We start from the raw sequence: 22,324 nt of genomic DNA, 5'->3' as shown, positions 1-22,324 counted from the left end.
TCCACAGGATGGTGACCACATAAATCACTTCACACAGGACCTTGCCTACAGGACTCTGCCCACTGGATGTGGACCACAGGACTCTTCTCACAGGTATCTGTCCACAAGGCTTTGCCTACAGGACTCTGCCCACATGACCCTGTTCATTACATTACATTACATTACATTACATTTGGCAGACGCTTTTGTCCAAAGCGACTTACAATATTGAAGTGCAAATAATAGAAGAGGTTAAGTACAAAAATAATAGAAGTTAAAAATAAAGCATCTATAGATAGGGCCTTAAGGAGTTCAGAGGGAAATAATGGGATAGAGGAGTAGAGAAGAGGAAGAAGGAGATGAGGTTAGAATTAGTTGGTTTGTTAGAGGTGTTAGGAGAGTAAGTGCTCTTTGAAGAGCTCTGTCTTCTGTTCACAGGATGCTGTCCACAAGACGCTGCCCATATAGATCAATTTCCCCAGGTCTTTGCCTACATGACTCTGCTCAGTGGATGCTGTCCACAGGATGGTAGCTACAAGACTTTTCCAATACTAAGCTGTCCACAAGTTGCTGTCCATACAGAACACTGCCCACAGGACTTATATTACAAAATGAACCAATTCCACGACCCCACACTCAGCACCAGGAGCAGATAGCTTCCACAATACCACAGGAATCTGTCCACAGGACACTGCCCACATGATGCTGCCCATATAGAACACTGCCCAAAAGATTTTGCCTACAGGACTCTGCCCACAAGACCCTGCCCACAGGATGCTGCCCATATAGAACACTGCCCAAAAGATTTTGCCTACAGGACTCTCCCCACAAGACGCTGTCCACATAGATCACCTCCCCCAGGTCTTTGCCTACATGACTCTGCTCAGTGGATGCTGTATACAGGACGGTGCCTACAGGACTTTTTCAAAATTAAGCTGTCCACAGTTTGCTGCCCATATATAGAACATTGTCCACAGGACTTATATTACAAAAAAGAACCAATCCCATGACCCTACACTCAGCACCAGGAGCAGATAGCTTCCACAATACCACAATTTCCCACAATACTCTGCCCACAGGACGCTATCAGCTGGATTTTTCTGGGGAAAGAACCACTCTCAGATCATTATGTCTCTAGCTGCCACAGATGAGAGGAAAGTGTCCTGAAACGACACTGAAAAACATCCGTACGGATCAAGGTGTTGGAGGAGCCTGTGTTTACACAAACCGAGAGCTGCCAGTGAAACTGTGCTCTACCCCAAACCCTCTCAGCATTAACACACTCAGCAGACTCGCAGCTCAAACACACACACACACACACACAACACGCAGCAGATAATTAGTCACACTCGGCTCAGGGCCTGGGAAGCCGTCTGATGGCAGAGGGACGTATTGATTCAGGAGGGAGGGGGAGTAAACAGAGAAGTTAGGGCTTATTATCAATCTTCTGAGCCCAGTCTATCACTACATGATGAAACACGCATGCCACTTCACACACACACACACACACACACACACACTCGCACACACACACACACTCGCACACACACACACACACACACACTCGCATCGTTTCTGACAACTTGTTGGACAGCCTGTCAGCAGGAGACAAATGTTGGAGCGAGTGAAGAGGCTCTGAGGGCTTGGGAAGTAGTTTGCTGCTACAGAACATTAGGAACGTGTGTTTTTTTCTCTCCGTCTCACTTTTTGGCACGTTTAACGCCGTCCCCGGAGCCGGAGCAACACGCCAAAATCCTTCACAGTTAATCTGCTCCGTCTGCATTCATAACACACGCACACACACCTCTCAGGTACGGCTGATCAGCAGAAGAGCTGCTGAGGAATTTAGAGGACAGGAACTCAGTTACTTCACTTCCCATGGTGTATACAGTACCAGTCAAAGTTGTGTAGATTTGGACACACCTTCTCTAAAGTCATCATCCATCACCCAGGATATGTTACAGGAGAGGGTGGTGTTGGATCCAAGTGCAGAGCAAAATGTTTGGATTTATTTTTTTATTAATGTCTTCGATTATATATGTTTACTCAGGTATAGTTTATAATCATCGGATTATTCAATTATTTCAGCTATTTATAAATATGTTTTAATAGTGTTTGTATCAAAAGGGTGTGCTTGTGGAACTTGGTTTGGTTTTCCTTGGTGGAAAACAAAACCCTGAAGAGGTGCATGAAAAAGGCGGAAAAAAGAACAAAGGAAATGCCACAAAATGGCATGTACAACCAAAACAAAGCTGTTAGCTTCAAATAAACCAAACTAAAACACAACCAAACTCAAAACCTCTACTTTTCTTTTCTTTTCTTTTCTTTTCTTTTCTTACACCCTCTGTTACTGGTCACCCCTCTTTAAAGGAGTGACGAGAATGAATGGTTTGACTGGATTTTATATAGAGTGCTGCACAGGTGTGACTGGTTGCCACTGATCACCACTGGTGATTCTGGGACTTGGAGTTTCGGGACCCAACTCCACTTATTTTTCCCCTCTCAGGATATGAAGGAATACGTAAGGAATCATCAAGTCTTAAACAAATCAAAATATGTGGCTTCTGAGGCTGGTAACTCTGATTAACTTGTCTTGTGCAACAGAGGGAACTATTGCTCTTTCCTTTCCTAAGGTGCACCTGATGAGTGCCAGTTTCATCTTTATAATGTGACTGTACTTGAGGATAGTTCTTTTCAAGTTATTGCTATTCACTATTCACTGTATACCTGTAACTCTACCTCTTCACTACTTTACTTTAACTGATGCTCTCAAACACTTTATTAAGAGACAAGAAATTCAAGTAATTAACTCTTGATGAGTTCAGCACAGCTGTTAACTGAAAGCCTGAATTCCAGGTGACTCTACCTCATAAAATTGATCATCTAAGCAACTAAAGCAGTGCTACTTTATAAATGAATAATTCCAAATTTTTCCATGTTCTCCCAAATTTACAAGACCAATTACCCAAACCATTTATTAGGACTCCCCCTATCACTAGTGATGCCCCAACACCAGGAGGGTGAAGACTAGCACACGCCTCCTCCCTTACATGTGAAGTCAGACTTCAGACTGCTTGCTGATGCTGTAGCATTGCCAAGTAGCATCACAGTGCTAACACTCGGACAAAAGTGCAGCGACTCGGTTCTGATACATCAGCTCACAGACGCAGCCTTGTGCTGATCCACATCACCCATTGGAGCGATGTGGGAAGAGAGTGCCATCTAGAACTCACCCAGAGAGAGCAAGGCCAATTATTGTGCTCTCTCAGTGCTCCGGCAGCTGATGGCAAGCTGCATGACTGGGATTCGAATCAGTGATCTGCCAATCATAGTGGCAAACCCATTTGTGACTGGTACTGGGAATTTTTATTTATTTTGTCTAGTTTCAGTGTCATGTTTTCAGAAATAATTTTGCCACATTTTTTTCTTAGAAGTCAAATTACTAGAGCACAATAAGGAATCATGTAATAACTTTAAAAAAGTCTTAAACAAACCAAAATACACATTTTTTTTTTAACCCTTTTGAGAAATGTGGAAGAAAGCGCCATCTAGAACCCACCCAGGGACTCTAGTACAAATTTGTGAGTGGTACTGTCTGTCTGAATTTATTAAATGTATTTTGTCTAGTTTTTGCAAATGTTAAGACGTGTTTTTTAGGAATAATTTAGCCACATTTCTTTTCTTAGAAGTCAAATTACTAGAGTACAATCTCAGTTTGTACAACAATAACTAAACTTCTCTAAAAACTCTGCATTAACAGCTACTTTTCTGTGTGTAACTGCAGATAAACGTAGCGTTTCTCTCTGTGCTGATATTGAGATTCAGGCGGCGTCACCGCGGGCCGGCGCTGGGCTGCGTCTGAAGCCGGGCTGATATCAGGAGCTCAGGGTAAAGAATGTAAATGTCTGAGAGGCTCTGAGAGCTGCAGCAGTGGGAGCGCCAGGCTAATTGACAGGCTGGTTTGGACGGAAGTGTGTAAAGGCGGTCACTTTCACGCTCCCTCACACACGGGAGCCGGGGTGGGCGGGGGAGCCAGACGCCGAGCCCACAGGGGGACCTGATGGCACTCTCGCGCTGCTCTCTCGCTCCCTCTCTCTCTCTCTCTCTCTCTCTCTCTCTCTCTCACGAAGAACATCCTACTGCAGGAGGAGAGGAACGGCAGCCAGCCCGCAGAACAACACGGAACACCTGTTACTGCCAAAACTTCACTCTTACACACACACACACACACACCTCGCCAACACAGCAGATGAACCATCGCTCAGTTTGAGAGGAAAAATCTCCTGAAAAGAATAAAAAAATACAATGAGACTACACTCCTATCACAAAGGTGTGAAAAGTACAGCATCTCCATTCATTCCTCTACTGTATGTAGAAGTATAGATACTAGGGTTTAATAAAATACTTCAATAAAATACTGTAGAAGTTGAAGAACTCTTTAAAAAAAAAGAGTTCTTAAAAGACTGCCATGACGACTATAATGTTCTATTATTAAAATGTAAATAAAATGTAGATAATAGAATTTGGGATTTTGCACTAGGCTGTTCCCTACTGTTTCAGCTGCATATATGCCCACTGAAAATGAATGTATTTTACATACAAAACAATGTAAATATTGTATATTAAAGATATTAAGTCTTAGTTGGACTGGTGGAGTTTGTCTGGAGTTTGCCTCTCCAGACAAACTCTCTGCACGGGTCTCTGCACGGATAATCTTCATACTAGACTACATACGTCTGCCATGTTCTTGCTGGAGTGGGGGGGTTAGGGGGGGGTGTGTGTAGGTGTGATGGATCACAGTATAAACCAATAGGGAGTCAGAATGATATAAGTTTATACTTCTCTACATCCAATCACAATCAGATTCACTCTATCTGGATGGAGAGATTTATCTGGATAGGGGTTTAATTGAACGATGAGAAGCCGGAATGAAAACCAGCTGAAATGAAACAGAAGTAAAGAGGCTGTTTTTTTTTTTTTAATGTTTTTTAAATTAAAAAAAAAAGAAAGGTTAGATAATAGTGTGAAAATGTAAAATAATAATTATTCCAGTAAAGTATAGATAACCTACATTTCTACTTAAGTACAGTAATGAAGTATTTATACTTCAAGAGAGGGTGAGGATAAGTGCATGCCTCCCTTGGGCTCCAGCTGTTGATAGCAAAAATCTGATTTGGGATTCAAACATGTGATTCTACAGTATGTGTTATTGTACTGTTTGCAATAGAAGTGCTATAATTTTTACAACAATAAAAAAGCATTGATTTGTTTTGCTACTTACCCCTGTAAAATCAGGAGTTTAAGCACTGATAGTTCTTGTCAGCAGAGCTTCAGACAGTATTTTCTTATTTGAACGTTTTTTTAATTGGTTTAAAATGTTTTGCATTGTAGATTAATACTAAAGTCATCCAAACTATGAAGAAAAACATGGAATTATTTAGTAAATTCTTTAGTTATAGTTTACATTCCTCAAAGTAGCTCCTCTTGTTTAGATGATCAGTTTTGAACATCTCTGTTGGATTTATTTTCTCAGTCAGCTTTATGAGGTAGAGTCACCTGGAATTCAGGCTTTCAGTTAACAGCTGTGCTGAACTCATCAAGAGTTAATTACTTGAATTTCTTGTCTCTTAATAAAGTGTTTGAGAGCATCAGTTAAAGTAAAGTAGTGAAGAGGTAGAGTTACAGGTATACAGTGAATATACCCTTTTAAAGAACTTTGAAAGTGTCCTCAAGTGCAGTGACCGCAAAGACAATCAAAAACATTATAATGATGAAACTGGCTCTCATCAGGACTGCTGTTTTCTCTGTTTCACAGGATAAGTTCATCAAAGTTTCCAGCCTCAGAAACTACAAGGTAACAGCTTTCCAGATACAGTAAGATCACCTACTGTAAATGCTTCACAGTATATTAGTATTTTGGTTTGTTTTTAACACTTTTAAGTTACTACATGATTCCTTGTGTGTTCTTTCTTTATAGTCTGTGCATTAAATGAGAAGGTGTGTCCTGTTGACTTTTGACAGGTAATGTACAGGGGTTGGACAATGAAACTGAAACACCTGTCATCATTTTAGTGTGGGATTTTAGGTTTCATGGCTAAATTGGAGCAGCCTGGTGTTCAATCTTCATTAATTGCACATTGCACCAGTAAGAGCAGAGTGTGAAGGTTCAATTATCAGAGTAAGAGCACAGTTCTGCTCTAAATATTGCAATGAACACAACATTATGGGAGACATACCAGAGTTCAAAAGAGGACAAATTGTTGGTGCACGTCTTGCTGGAGCATCTGTGACCAAGACAGCAAGTCTTTGCGATGCATCAAGAGCCACGGTATCCAGGGTAACGTCAGCATACCACCAAGAAGGACCAACCACATCCAACAGGATTAACTGTGGACGCTGTAAGAGGAAGCTGTCTGAAAGGGATGTTCGGGTGCTAACCCGGATTGTATCCAAAAAACATAAAACCACGGCTGATCAAATCACGCAGAATTCAATGTGCACCTCAACTCTCCTGTTTCCACCAGAACTGTCCGTCACCACAATAAATTATTATGCTCTAAAACCAGGTGTTTCAGTTTCATTCTCCAACCCCTGTATATAGTGAGCTTTTATCCACTCATCCGATCCACCAGAGAGAGAGAGAAAAAGAGAGAGAGAGATCGCTGAGCTAAGTACACACTTCCTATTCGGCCTTTTGGGCTGCTGGAGGAGATTACTTTTTCCGGGTCACGGCACCATCTCCCCAGGTTCACACTCGCACATATTCAATTATCTATTAAAACACCTCGGCTTTCCCGGTCGGACTCCACCTTCACGACACGCTGTGGCTGCGGGCTGCGGGCGGAGGCTTGGAGAGTTAACCCTGGCTTTGTAGACGACGGCTGTGAGCTCAGACGCCACTTAGTTAACCCTGAGAATATATGCAGAGGGATCGGCCTTGCTGCCGGCGCAATCTCATAATGCATCTGCAAACAGATTTCAGCAGGAGAGCAAACACACACACACACACTCTCTTACACACACACACACACACACACTGGGGCATGGGTATAAGGCCTTCAGTGGAGCAGCACAAATCTACAGTTGGGCACCGGAGAGTAGAAGGAGGTACGCAGGTATTTATATCAGATTAACGTCTAAAGCCGACTGTTGTGATTTCTGTTGTGAGCAATTAATGTGAGTCAATAATGGAGGAGAATTATAATTATACCCCACGGCAAGACGAGCGGGAGGCAAACAACCACGCCAGTATTTGATGTGATTTAAAAAAAAAAAAAAACACACAAATATTTATATGCACCAGTTTAATTCCTGTAAAACATCCCCTGTTACCAATATCAGCCTCATATAATGCCAATCATTAGAGTAATATAGTACAGTACCAGTCAAAAGTATTAATTTTTCCTACATTGTAAATGGATAAAACTTTATTTTAAGGAACACAAACTAGGCGCTTATTCATGTCTTATTATTTGCTTAATAAAGCCTTAATTACACATTTGTAAATGATTTATTCACTACTTATTCACACAGGCTTTATTCTGTGCTATTAAGGGTTATTGGTGCTTAATTGTTCATTTATTCAGTTCTTTTTAGTCTCTAATTAGTGTTGAACAGAAGCTCACTTTAGAATATGGTGCACATCTTGGTCTATAAGTGATTTATAAACCCCTTATTAACCCCTTATTAACTCTTATAATAAACTCCAGCACAGCCATAACCTTCCCAAACTCACATAGAAAACAGATTTATTCACTACTTATTATAAGGCTTTATTCTGTGCTATCAAGTGTTATTGGTGCTTAATTAGGGGTCTGTTATGTGGAAATGATTCATAACAGCTGTATTAGTTCAATAAACAGTTATGTCAGCACCCTGTTAAGCAGATTAGATTATTAAGCATTATTAACTATTAGCTAATTCTACATTTTTTAGTTATTAGTGTTATTATAATTGGCAGCAGTTTGATCTTGTGAGTTTGGTAAGGTTAATGCTGTGCTGGAGTTTATTGAGTTAATAAGGAGTTAATAAGGGCTTAATAAAGCACTAATAGACCAAGATGTGCACCGTATTCTAAAGTGAGCTTCTGTTCATCACTAATTAGACTGAAAAAAAGAACTGAATAAATATTTAATCAATCACAGACCCCTAATTAAGCACCAATAACAATTAATAACACAGAATAAAGCCTGATAAGTAGAGAATAAATCATTTTATTTGATTCGAATCCTGTTCTTGCAGCTTGCCATCAGCTGTAGGAGCACAATTAGTCTTTATCTCTCTGGGTGGGTACAGAAGATGGCGCTCTTCTTTCCACTCATCACTCTTAGGGTGATGTGGATCAGCACAAGGCTGCGTCTGTGAGCTGATGTATCAGAACCTAGTGCTAGTGATAGGGGGAGTCCTAATGAGTGGGTTGGGTAATTTGCAGTGTAAATTGGGGAGAAATTGGGATAAACAAATGAAAAGAAATGTAGAGTATTAAGGTGCTCTTATCTGGGGAGATGTTAACATGCCATTTCTGAGGCTGGTAACTCTGATAAATTCATCCTGTGCAACAGAACTCCTGATGAGTGATAGTTTAATCATTATAACTTTCTTGATTATCACTTAAGGATACTTTTAAAGTTCTTGAAATTCTTCCTTTTGAACTTTTCTTTTCTTAAAGTCATTTTATTTCTTTACTTATTTGAGTAGTTCTTGCTTTTTTATAATATGGATTAGAACATTACTAAAGTGGAGGGTTTAAGCAAAATGTGCTGAATTTTCTGAACTGTGTATCAGATCCTGATGTACATACAATCAGTTTAGAAGTCTACAGAAACACTGGGTCTGTCAATTTAACCAAAAAAAAAAAAAGAGAAAAAGCAACCGAACTGATTAGGATGTTTTAGACTGACAATATGGTCTCCAGACCTAAACCCGGCTTTACCTGTTAAAGGGAAAACTGAAGGGAGTAACCCCCCCTAAAACAAACTAAAATTAACCAACTAAAAGAGGCTGCAGTAAAAGCCTGGAAAATATTTAAAAATGATAAAAATAATGCAGTATAATAAAGTATAATGATTTTAGTGGGTCAAACGTATTGCTGCAGTTATTAAAGACGTGTGTTTCTCTTTAGCCCTGCTTTAGATCACTATATTAGTGGTCTCTGAAGGAAGATATGTTTTGACTCTTGCTCATGAATATTAATATATGCAAACATGTCGCCTCTGATTGGCTAACAGCACTGCAGCAGAGAATGCCTAGCTGGCCTAGGAAAAGCATCATAAACGAAGAATTCAACTTAATGCAAATATTGCAAGCAAAGGATTTACAACTAAATATGAAGTCTAATTTATTTAATTTAATACCTGCTAAAGAGGAGACTGAAGGGAGTAACCCCCCAAAACAAACTAAAACTAACCAACTAGAAGAGGCTGCAGTAAAAGCCTGTTTCCTTCAATTCAACAAAAGAAAAGATGCTAAAGAGGAGACTGAAGGGAGTAAACCCCCCGTGGAAAAGCATTGTAAAAGGAAAATGCAACATAATGCGATTATTGCAAGCAAAGGATTCGCAACTAAATATTATTAAAGTCTTATTTGCTTTAATCTACAGTACTTTAAGTTTATCTGGCAAAAAAAAAAAAAAAATAGTAGGGTTCAGACGAAAGGTGCTGAATCTTCTGAATCTTCTGAATCTTCTAAACTGTGTTTCAGATTGGCTTTCATTCTGTTTCAATACTTTTAGAGGGGAGTGTGAAGTATTTTGGGCCTTACATAAAGGAGCAATTAATTTCTGATAGTGAAAGCTTTTTATTCATGAATAATTCATCACCTCCACGAGTCGAACATCAGCATCTACAGACCACATTATCTGAAGCGTAAAGATCTGAGCGACACGGGCGTCCGTCACCCATTCCCTCTGAAACACCCGGCGAGCCGCTGATCCGTCCCCGGAGAGTTCACACTACTGCACAAACAGACCCGATAACTCCACCCGGGAATCAGACGCTCCCCCCGGGGGCTGCAGACGCCCCCGCTCTCCGCCCACCGACACCATGACGAGATGTAGGAGTTCTGTTTCTATAATTAGGTCAATTAGTCTTATAAACGAAGCTCTTTCCACACGTAAGAATTTGCCCTCCAACCGTTTGTTTTAGCGATTAATCAACAATTCCCACGCTGGCGTAGATTCCACCACTTCCACGCTCTCCCAGCGAGATCCAGCCGAGCAGCCGGCGCTTAATCACGTCTGGCTGAACGAGCTGGATCTGCTCTGTTAAAAACAACTGCTTCTGAAGGATGAACTTCTGGCACGTTCTCTGATCTGACGAAAGGAACAGCTGAGGCTTCCTCCCTCCCTGACTCACTCTTTCTCTCTCTCTCACTCTTTCTCTCTCACTCTGTTCCTTCATTCGCTTTATTTTATTTCTGTTCAGATCTCTGAATCTCTGCATTAGATCCATATAAAATATAGTATAAAACCTGTTTAAATGAAAACTCTGGTGTAAAATGGACTTTTGTTGTAATAAAAAATGATAAAAAGTTATTATCTTTGATAAATAAAAAGCACACCTCCGTTCTCCCACAGCATTCAGAGATCCAGAAATTTTAACAGTTTGTCCAACAATCACCCTTCAGACTGGGTGATAAGGAGCATAATTTACCCTGATAAATCGCTTTTTACACAGTTACAGTATCTGCAGTTACTGAACTGAAAATAATATAGACATATAAATATATATAAATACATACACTCCGCTTAGCAAATCAGTCGGCAACAAGAGGCACTCTATGCAAAGTCTATGTATATATATCTATATCTATGTCTATGTTATTTTCAGTTAAGTAATGGCGGCGCTCAAAGCTAAAGCTAGCCTTATGTAGGTTTATAATAAGCTTGTGCACTTTTTAAGTTATTAATACATCGTTTTAAATGTCAGGGCTCTCCAGATTCAAGTAAGGAGATGTGGAGCTACTTTGAGCTGGATAACGGTGGAAAAAATGATTTATCAGGGTAAATTATGCCCCGTATCACCCAGTCTGAAGGGTGTTTGGATCTCAAAACACTGTGGAAGAACAGAGGTGTGCTCTTCATCAAAGGTAAGTACTTTTTGTCATGTTTTACTACAACAAAAGTTCATTTTACACCTTTACCACTAGGATAACTAGCTTTAGAGCATTTATTTGCAGAAAATGAGAAATGACTGACACAAAAAAATAAGATGCAGAGCTTTTAGACCTCAAATAATATATATATATATATATGTTTTAAAGTAGCTAAAGACTTTCTTTAGAAGTGGTGTTCTTGGACATACAGTGTACTATATGCATTACTAGTCATAAATGGGGAAATACTGAGTCAAAAGCTGCCTCAGTTGATTTATTAGACCCGAAATAAATGAATTATTAATCAGAGAGCAGCATACCGATATCATAAGCGTTCTGTGTAGTGCTGAAAAAGCATTCTTTGACTCGTAACGATAGTGGAATATTAATAATGCTACATAAAATCATTGCTTAAATGTTTAATGTTGAACTGCAACACAAAGCTGTAGCACATAAACAACAATCAGCCAGAACATTAGGACTATAACATTTTGAGCTGTGTAATACCATTATAATAACAGTGTGGTTCAAACCGGCTCAGTTCACTGTTGGGTGCTGGTTCATATGAATAAAGAAAGGTGAAAGATAACATTTAGGTGATTTTTATAACTTCTTTTATTATGGGATGCTTTGATGCTCTACTTTAGTCTGACTAAACTATTCGATTTACCTTGTGAGAAGTCAGAACCTCAGTGCTGTCACCTGGACAGTAATAATAAAAATGGGTGAAAATGGTGCTTTATGGCCACCAGGAGGTGCTTTGAACACCGTGGGTAAAACTAAGGGCCTTATTTTAACGATGTGTAGGTAAGCATGTCAACTAGTGTGTCTTTGCTATCATAACGACGGGAAAAGTATGCCTTCTCGAAACAAGCAAAAGGCATGTACCAATTCTCTTAATTAATCATGGGTGTATTTGGGGTGTAACATGAAATAAACCAATCAGCCAGGTAAGCTCTGACTTTGGCGGTTTGCTATTTTAACGGTGCAGCTACCTGGATGTGAAATTGACCTTATTTACTCACATGCATTAGCAATGATTGGCTGACTATGTATGTCTGTCTAGGTTGTATTCAGTCAGTGGAGCTCCTGTGTTTTCTGTTACCAAGATAAACAAGCGAAACTCCAGAAATTTACCTGAACACACCATATATATATATACAGCTCTGGAAACTAATAAGAGACCACTTAAAAATTAGGAGTTTCTTTGATTTTACCAAATTAAAAAAAAACCTCTGGAATATAATCAAGAGGAAGATGAATGATCACAAACCATCAAACCACCAAACTGAACTGCTTGAATTTTTGCACCAGGAGTAAAGCAGCATAAAGTTATCCAGAAGCAGTGTGTAAGACTGGTGGAGGAGAACATGATGCCAAGATGCATGAAAAAAAAAACAGGGTTATTCCACCAAATATCGATTATTTCTGAATTCTTAAAACTTTATGAATATATATGAACTTCTTGTTTTCTTATTTGTATTATTTGAGGTCTGAAAGCTCTGCATCTTTTTTGTTATTTCAGTCATTTCTCATTTTCTGCAGATAAATGCTCTAAATGAGAATATTTGTATTTGGAATTTGGGAGAAATGTTGTCTGTAGTTTATAGAATAAAACAACAATGTTCATTTTACTCAAACATAAACCTATAAATAGCAAAATCAGAGAAACTGATTCAGAAACTGGAGTGATCTCTTCATTCTTTCCAGAGCTGTATATGACTGGATCTGATTGGATCAGGATTGGATATCCCTAAATGTTAGTGTATTTTAACTGAGTAAATAAGCTGTAACTGCACAGATAAGCAGATTTTAATACTCTGAGGGAAGCGTTCCTCCCTCTCTCTGTTCTCTGATGGTTATTTCTCCTCCGTGTCTCAGAATGAAGAGCTGTGTGCTGGAGACGCCGGACCCCCGGGCGGGACCATGACGAATGATCAGTGTTTAATATGAAGCTAATATCAGCCGCTGACACACAGCACCAACATATATACCCATTATATAAACACAACATCTGGAGAGAGGGTGTGACTGTGTGTGTGTGTGTATGATGCTCGCTCTGCCTCTGCTCACACCTCAGTGCACTCAGCCGAGTGATGCACACCCCGGGGCCGAGGAGAGGGGGGGGGTTAAGGTCATCTGTAACAGCCCCCCCCCCCCCCCCCCACACACACACACACACACACAGGCTACTGGAGTAACTAGCAGCTTCAAAGGTACTGTTGGTACTACTGCTGTTGGCTGGGACACCTCAGGGCCGGCTGAATATAGCGTGTGTGTGTGTGTGTGTGTGTGTGTGTAATTTTAACATCTTTCCTATGCCTGTCTCATTCTCTCCCTCTCTCTTTCATTCTTTCACTCTTCTTTCTATTTCTGTTTTTCATGCTTTATTCTCCCTCTATTTCTCTTTCACTCTTACTTAGTTTCTCTCTGTCTATTGTTCAACTGCACTACCTCCATTCTACACTACACACACACTAAAGACTAAAGTATTTTTACATTGTACATTCTATTGTTTTATTTGATTGTATTTATATGTATCTTTATCTTTATATTTTATATATTTTATTTTGTAACTTTGTGTATATCTATCTATCTATCTATCTATCTATCTATCTATCTATCTATCTATCTATCTATCTATCTATCTATCTATCTATCTATCTATCTATCTATCTATCTATCTATCTATCTCACATTTCTATCTCTATTCCTCCCTCTCTCTTTCTTATTCTTTCTCTATTGTAATTGCCGTTCTCTCCACCCCTCTCTTGTTTTCATTCTTTATTTCTCTTTTCATTCCACCTTCTCCACCATCTCTCTCTCTCTCTCTCTCTCTCTCTCTCTCTCTCTCTTTCTTTTGTTTTCTCTCTATTTTATTTACAGCATATACAGCATATATTTTGTTCTCACCATTTTTATTTTTTTATTCTGTTTCTCTCTCTTTTGTTCCTTTTCTCACACTTTTTATTTTTTCTTTCTCTATCTCTCTCTGTTTCACACTTGCTTTTTATACCTTTATCTTCCCAATCTTTTGATTGCCCTCCCTCTTTCTTTATTCTTTTATCTTTTTCGTTTTCTATTTCTCTCCACCTCTCTCTCTTTCATTCTTTACATCACAGTGTCATTTTATTCATTTTGTTCCACCTTTTCTCTTTCTTCCTCTCTCTCTCTCTCTCTCTCTCTCTCTTTCTTTTTCTTTGTCTGTATGTATTCTACTTTGTTTTTTTCCCTCTTCTCTGTTCATTGATTCTGTTCTCTTTCTCTACATCTTTCATTTGTTCCATATTTTCTTTTCTCTTTCTCTGTCAGTTTTTTCTCTCTTTTATCTCTTTTATTCTTTCTGTTGTTCTGTCTCTACTCAGTTTTACCTCGTTATTCTTACTATTTACTGCATCTCTTTCATGTTTATCTATTTCTCTGTCTGTTGTTATTCTTTTCTTTCATCCTTCATTCTTTCTACCTGCAAACTGCTATCATACTATCTCTCTCTTTATTTCTTTATTTTGCTCTATCTGTTATTTATTCCATCTCTTTTTCTTGCTTATATTTTCTTTCTCTTATTTTTATTCTTCTTGTCTATCTTTTTCTTTCTTTATATTCTCTCTATTTAATTTATTTATATTTATTTCTTCATTATTTCGTTCAGTTTGAGAATCACATACTGCCCTGGGGATTATTGATTCATATTAAATCTGAACCCAATGAGAATTCAACTATCCAATCAGTGTAAAGTATAGAGAGACTCCGCCCACATAGGTGATGATGAGAGGATGTAGTAAAGTTATCTAGTGTGTCAGTCACTGAACTGCAGTGTGAAACTAAAACTAACTGTACTAAATGTAGAATATGATCTAGAAATCCTTATTCTCTTTCTCTATCTTCTCTATATTTCTGACCTCTCTCTCTATTTTGACCTCTTTCTGTCTTCTGTCTCTCTAATTTGCTCTCTCTCTCTCTCTCTCTCTCTCTCTCTCTCTCTCTCTCTCTCTCTCTCTCTGTCTGGTCGGCGCTGCCCATGGGATAGAGGAAGTGACTCTTCATGCATGGAAACAGTAAGATGTCTGTAACAAATCTAACTGACAGGCTCTCAGATGCAGATCACAGGGCTGACAGCGCGAGAGCCGCAGCTTTCCCAACTTTCCAGCAATCCTAATCCATACAGAGCTCTTCTCCATCCCCCCAGGACCCGCCCAGACTCAGACTGACGCAGGATCCTCACAGTAAGACAGGCGGAAACCCAAACTCACTGACGGATGAGAAAGTAACGTACAAAATAGAACCCTAGTGTTGTGTATAAAACAATGTGTTACAAAGTAACAACTGACAACTTAACATGTTACAAAGTAACGTCACAACGTTAAGTATCACAATGTAACTTGTTAGAAAGTTTAATGGTAGAGTGGTTTCATATATAACCAATGTGTTACAAAGTAACAACTGACAATCTAACCTGTAACAAAGTTACATCAAAAAAGTTACATCACACAGTCAGGTTTCATAATGTAATGTTATGAAATAGAACCCTTGTGTCATGTATAACCAAACAATGTGTTACAAAGTTACAACTGACATCCTAACCTGTTACAAAGTAACATCAGAAAGTTAGGTATTATAATGTTACATGTTACAAGGAAGAACAGTAGAGTGTCATGTATAAGCAAACAATGTGTTACAAAGTAACAACAGACAGCCTAACCTGTTACAAAGTTACATCACATAGTTGGGTAACATAGTGTAACATGCTACAAAGTAGAATGGAACAATGTCATATATAACCAATGTGTTACAAAGTAACAATTGTCAACAATTGTTATGTATAAGCAAACAATGTGTTACAAAATATCCTGCCACCCTAACAAATTTAGATATCTTAATGTAACATGTTACAAAGTAAAATAGTAATGTGGCATGTATAACCAAACAATGTGTTACAAAGTAACAACTGCCATCCTAACCTGTTACAAAGTAACATCATACAATTAGCCATCACAATGTAACATCTTACAAATTAGAATGGTAGAGTGTTGTGTATAACCAAACAATGTGTCACAAAGTAACATCTCACAAAGGAATAAATTGCAAAGTAACACCTCCCAAAGTAACAATTAACAAAGTAACATATCACAAAGTAATAAACCACAAAGTAACATCACACAAAGAAACACCTCACAAAGAAATGTCTGGCTAAGTAATTTTCACTAAAAGTTTTGCATATATGTCAAGAAAATAAGTGAATAAGTGAGTAAATAAAACGTGAATTCCAAAATGTTCCACAATGTTAGGCCTATAAAAGAACACTTCCAAAGGTAAAAATCACCCATCACATTGCATATTCTCATGTATCTTCTTAACCCTCTTCTTTTATTTCCTCCCATTCTTTGGTAACCTTGTTAGATGTGTGATATTTCCACCCTGGAAGAAAATACCAAAAACCCCACATCCCTTTAGATGGCGCTGCTTTAGTGCCACTGTTTGCTATTCAGTTCGTACTCTGAGAGTGTGAGAGTGTGAGTGCTGGATCTGAAGGTATAATATATATATATATATATACAGGCGTATCTGAGTAAAGCAGTGCTGATGCTGATAAAGCAGTGCTTTCTGGCTTCCTGTTTGAATGGGAGTTTATGAGGTGGGAGTAATGCAGTCCCAGCGTCAGATTCCTGCCAGGTGAGAGTGTGTCAGCGCTCAACACGTACTATTACCACCTGACAACAGCGCTTTATCATCACTAAAGCAATCCCATACACACCAGTCCTCCCTGCAGAGGGAAAATCCATCTCTCTCTCTGACTTTGGAGACTCATACACACTCATACACACACTTATACACACTCATACGCCCAAACACACAAACGTACACACTCTCCGACAGTACCTACTGGACTGGACCGAAAGGAGAAAGGCTCACATAAATCGTTTTATTTCTAGGGGTCAATCTAGCTAATGCAAAAGTCTTGTATGTCTGCTTCTAAATATTTAATCTCAGCTGTGGCAGGGCTGGAGTCGAACGCTGAGGGAACGATTACTGTGAGCTTTTTGAAACCCAAGGGAATGCGAACAGTACGAAGACGAAGGAGACGTACGTAAGAAAGAGGAAGAGTCTCTCGAAACGAGCTCTGGAAAAAAATGAAGAGAGCACTTCAGTTTCTGAATCAGTTTCTCTGATTTTGCTATTTATAGGTTTATGTTTGAGTAAAATGAACATTCTTGTTTTATTCTATAAACTACAGACGACATTTCTCCCAAATTCCAAATAAAAATATTGTCATTTAGAGCATTTATTTACAGAATATGAGAAAAATATGCAGAGCTTTCAAACCAAATTCATGTTAGTTTTAAGAGTTCAGTATTATAGTCAACAGTTGGTGGAATAACCCTGTTTTTTTGATGCATAACCCACAATTTCCATGCATCTTGGCATCATATTCTCCTCCACCCGTCTTACACGCTGCTTTTGGATAACTTTATGCCAGTTCAGCTTGGTTTGATGGCTTGTGATCATCCATCTTCCTCTTGATTATATTCCAGAGGTTCTCAATTTGGTTAAATTAAAGAAGCACAGCATTTTTAAGTGCTCTCTTATTTTTTTCCAGAGCTTTAGATGCTAAATTGCTGATTCACTTAATTTCATGAATACTGTCGCAATGCTGTCGATTCTTGTGGCTGCAGCAAGAACCGAATGGCATTTAGGGAAAAGAAACACTTAGAACACCTTTTCCCATAAGGAGTTAAAGCAGAACAAGTTTTAGCACACTGCTCCCGGTACATTTTGTCAAACACCACAAAATGTACTGGCACTAGGCTGTTTAAAAGAGAACCTGCAACTTCAAGTTTAATGGAAACTCTTAAAAACTCTTGGAAACTCTTTGGAAACTCTTTGTAAACCCTTGAAAACTCTTGGAAACCCTTGAAAACTATTGCAAAGCCTTGTGAACTCTTGAAAACTCTTGGAGACCCTTGAAAATCATTGGAACCTCCTGTTAATTCTTGGAGACTCTGGGAAAGTCTTGGAAACCCTTGAAAACTCTTGGAAACTCTTGGAAACCATTGTTAACTCTTGGAAAGTCTTGTTAACTATTGGAAAGTCTTGGAAAGTCTTTGAAACCCTTGGAAACCCTTGGAAACTATTGGAAACTCCTAGAAACTCTTTGGGAACTCTTAGAAACGCTAGGAAACTTTTGGAAAATCTTGGAACCCTGGAAATCTCTTGTAAACCTTTGAAAACCCTTGGAAACTTATATAAACTCTTGGAAACTCATGGAAACTCCTTTAAACTCTTGGAAACTCTTGGAAACCTTTGGAAACTATTGGAATGTACCACAGAAAACAATTGTCCAGACCTGCCTCCAACCGTAACGCAGCAGGCTCATGATCAGCAGGTTCAGAGAAGAGCATCACTTTGTGTTCACAGAGCACCGCTGACACCTACAGCTTCCTCACGCAAGATAAGGCTTATTCATGGTAAACGCCTGCAGAAACGTCTCTGTTTAGAACAGAATCCCCCCAACACTGTTACTACCACACTTACAACGAGATAGTAGAAGCAGCAAGGAGAATTTAAAATGTGGAACCCTGTCAAAATCCTTTTGTTAAATAAGGTCTTAAAATTGTTGCATTTGAAGAATGGCAAGTGAATAAACTTCTAGTCATGGTTTCATAGATGCAAGGTTTCTGTAATAGTATTAATAATAGTAATAGTGATGTCTCAAAAAAATTAAATATCATTGAAAAGTTACTTTATTTCAGTAATTCACTTCAAAATGTGAAACTCATATATTATATGGATATATTAAACAAAGAGTAATGTATTTTAAGTATTTATTTTTTTCGTTGTCGATGATTATGGCTTACTTGGCAGTGTGCCAAGTCCTGCTGGAAAATGAAATCCGCATCTCTGCAAAACCAGTGATGCTCTGCTGGTGTTGATCCACTGTGTTATATTAAGTCCTTTCCCTCTGCTGACAACTTTTATGGAGATGTGGATTTCATTTTCCAGCAGGACTTGGCACACTGCCCACACTGCCAAAAGTACCAATTGGTCTTATATATTATTCTAATTCTCTGAGACACTGATTTTTGGGTTTTCAATACAAGAAATAAGCACTTAAAATATTTCACTCTGTGTGTGATATATTTGTACAACATATGAGTTTCACATTTTGAACTGAATTACTGAAATAAAGTAGTAACTTCTCGATGATTTTCTAATCGGTTGATTTTTCAAATTTCCCTTTGATCAATCAAAATTGACCAGTCTTCATACAATGACCTGATCACCTGCATCTGCTTAGACTTTATGCTCATAATGAAAGCCTGCAACCTCAACCAGAACTTTGTGGATAGCATTTGGAACTTCTTATACAACAAAAAGTTGTTATGCTTCTTAAATTAAAGTGCATTAAAGTTATCCTCTGCTTTAATAGCCAAAGCTTAATTGAGCATCTCTATATAACTCAATAGGGCCTACAAAAGGTTCAACAGACAAACCTCTTCCTGACTTCTAAAGAAACTTCTGAAAACCTTAAACTACAAAGATCGCAAAGATAAAGTGTAACCAAACTACAAAAAATGTGAAGACACACCAGGGCTTGTTTTTAACAAAAGCACAAGACTTTAGGACAAGGTTAGCTCGGATCTCAGCTTAGGAAAGCTTCGAAAAAACTTCTATACAACAAGAGCAACCAACATTTCTCGACCTTGAAAAGTGAATAAACGCTTCTAGAAATGCGTAAAACCAAACGACCAGACTGGAATGAACTTTTAACAAAACTTACCACGGAGAAGTCCTCGGCCGAGCAGTTCTGTCCACTGAAATTGCAGCTCTTGAGCATCTCGTCCAGCTGGTGTCCTGTACGGTTGAAAATGTCCTGCATGTCTGGCGCGGGGTACTCCAGGTCCGTGGGCTTGTGTCCATCTTTGTTTTTGGGCGGCAGGCCCGTGAGGTTGGCCAGGTGGTAAATATCAGCATCCGTAAGAGCAGAGAAGCGGAAACGGTTGATGTTGCAGATGGTAACGGCAGGGAAGACCATCTCCGGCGTGGCTTCCTCGTTCAGTGCCGTGACGTGTGGATGCTCCAGGTAGGAGATGGCACACTTGGCAGCTTGGTAAAGGAACAGCGCCAAGGACGCCAAAAAGGCCAAAGCCCAAAGGGTCTGCCGGACCCCTAGTCGCCCAGAAACGAAGATGTGGTTAATCCCATGGAGGGAGCAGGAGTTGGCAAAACTGGCCAGATCTTTGGCTGGAGGGCTGCAGCTCTCCTCGATCAGGCTTTCCCTGTCCCCATCCTGCTGCTTTTTGCCCTTTTTCTGCTTCTCGTCCTCCTCGGCAAACTTGATCTTGCACACGAATTCGATCGGCATGTGGGCAGCCAGGTCTGCTTTGGACAGGGTGCTTTTTGGATGACGGCTTTTTCAGCCCTGATCCAACGCACCGTGTTCCCTGATCCTTTTGTTCTGTTCCAAAGAGAGAGAGCTCTGGCAGAAAACAAGATCTCAACTCCAGAAAGAAAATAGAGAGAATATTTGCCAAAGCTGCTTCTGCTGCTGCTGCTGTAGCTGTTTATTCCTCTACAAGTCTGGTCGCTTTTGTTTTATCCTCTATTGTGCCTGAAGAAGAAGCCGTCTCCAGTTTCCAGGTTTTTCCTTCTGCAGTGTCGAGTCCAAGTTTTAACAGCTTTCCTTCCTCCACTGCTGGAGTTTCCAGGCTCTGTGCCTCAGTTGCTTCCTCAGGAGTCTGAAAAAAGGATGGAAAAGAAAGTGTTCAAGCTTCCAGCTTTCCTTCTTCTATAATCTGGCTAGGAAACTGCCAAAAAAAGTGTTTCCATGCAACTCCTTGCCTCTGTTGCTTCCTTAGTAGTGTGAATATGAAACTCAAAATGAAATTCAAGCTTTCCTGCTTCCTCCACGTCTTCCTCTGTTGTTTGGCGTTGAAGAAATGCTTGAGTTTACAGGCTCCTTGCCTCAGTTGCTTCCTCAGGAGTCTGGAAAGAAAAGTATGCAAGCTGCCAGCTTTCCTTTGTCTATATTGTCTATAGTCTGGCAAGGATCTTTTTTAGTAGTGTGCCTGAAATTTACCCTTCCCTGCCTTCACTTTTATATCAGTAGTAAGGAAAGAAAACTGCCCAAGTTTCCAGCTTTCCCTCGGTTGCTTCTTCTTTAGGAGTTTGCCACTTCTTCGCTTCTGTATTAGTTGTAAGCAAAGAAAACTGCCTGAAAAAGTCCTGAAAAGATTGCTTTGGAAACTCTCTGTTGTTTTCTCAGATGTCTGACAAGAAAACTGTCAGAATTTGCAGTATTTCTATTTCTGTTGCTTCTTCAGTTCCTAAGTTTTAAGGAAAGACAACTGCTCAAATATTCAGCTTTCCATACTAAATAATCTGGCAAAACAGCCCAAGTTTCCAGCCTCCTTGCCTCTGTTGCTTCCTCAGATGTTTGGCAAGAAAAATGTCAGAAATTTCAGTATTCCCACTTCTGCTGCTTCCTTAGTTGAGTCTCCAGTTTCCCTTGCATCTGTGTCTTTTTCCTCAGTTTTAAGAAAAGACCAATGCTCAAATATTCAGCGTTCCTTCCTGAATAGTCTTGCAAGAAATTGCCCAAGTTTTCAGGCTCCTAGCATTCGACCCTTCCTCAGTTTTGTTTTGTTTTTAGGAAAGACAGCTGCTCAAATATTCAGCTTTCCTTTTTAAATAGTCTTGCAAGAAACTGCCCAAGTTTGCAGCTTCCTTGCCTCTGTTGCTCTGTTCTACAGTTGTTCGGCTAGAAAACTGCCTGAGTTCCCAGCTTTTCCTCCGTGCCTCTGTTACGTCCTCGGTAGTCAGGCTGGAAAACTGAGTCTGAGTTTCCAGCTTCTTGCTTTTGCTGCTTCCTCTACAGCACTGCGAGAAACTGCCTGAGTTTCCAGCTTTCTGCCGTTTCCCCCTCCTCTGCCGGTGCTGCTGCCGCTGCCGCCGCCGCCGCTGCTTCTTGTCGGAGAACCGGATCAGCGCGAGTGCTGCTTATCAGCAGTAATACAGCTGTCAAAAAAAACACACACACACACCCTCCGCTGCCCCTGCTCTCCGCTTCACAGCCACGGATGAAAATGCAGCATTTTTGACCAGAGCTAAACGAGGCAGGGGCTGCTTAATAATTCATGAAGAGGGCAACATTGTGATTATTTCCTTCTCGCTTGCTTCTCGAAAGGCAGCGCTAACTTCCCCCGCTCTCTCCCACCTCTCTCTCTCTCTCTCTCTCTCTCTCTCTCACTCTCTTTCT

At 39.7% G+C, this 22,324-nt stretch overlaps 1 protein-coding gene across 1 annotated transcript in view; it reads right to left on the bottom strand.

Moving 5' to 3' along the window:
- Positions 1–22,311, bottom strand: part of asic4a (acid-sensing (proton-gated) ion channel family member 4a) — a 174,166-nt gene extending 151,855 nt beyond the window's left edge. Inside the window, exon 1 of the mRNA XM_007232385.4 lies at positions 19,847–22,311. Coding sequence (XP_007232447.3) covers positions 19,847–20,431 — 585 coding nt within the window. The 5' untranslated portion in view covers positions 20,432–22,311. The remainder of the gene's footprint in view (positions 1–19,846) is intronic.
- Between the last annotated feature and the right edge of the window lie 13 nt (positions 22,312–22,324).

The sequence above is a fragment of the Astyanax mexicanus genome, chromosome 11 (genome assembly GCF_023375975.1).
Source record: "Astyanax mexicanus isolate ESR-SI-001 chromosome 11, AstMex3_surface, whole genome shotgun sequence".
Classification (NCBI taxonomy): domain Eukaryota; kingdom Metazoa; phylum Chordata; class Actinopteri; order Characiformes; family Acestrorhamphidae; genus Astyanax; species Astyanax mexicanus.
This window is presented reverse-complemented; position numbering and strand designations above follow the sequence as displayed.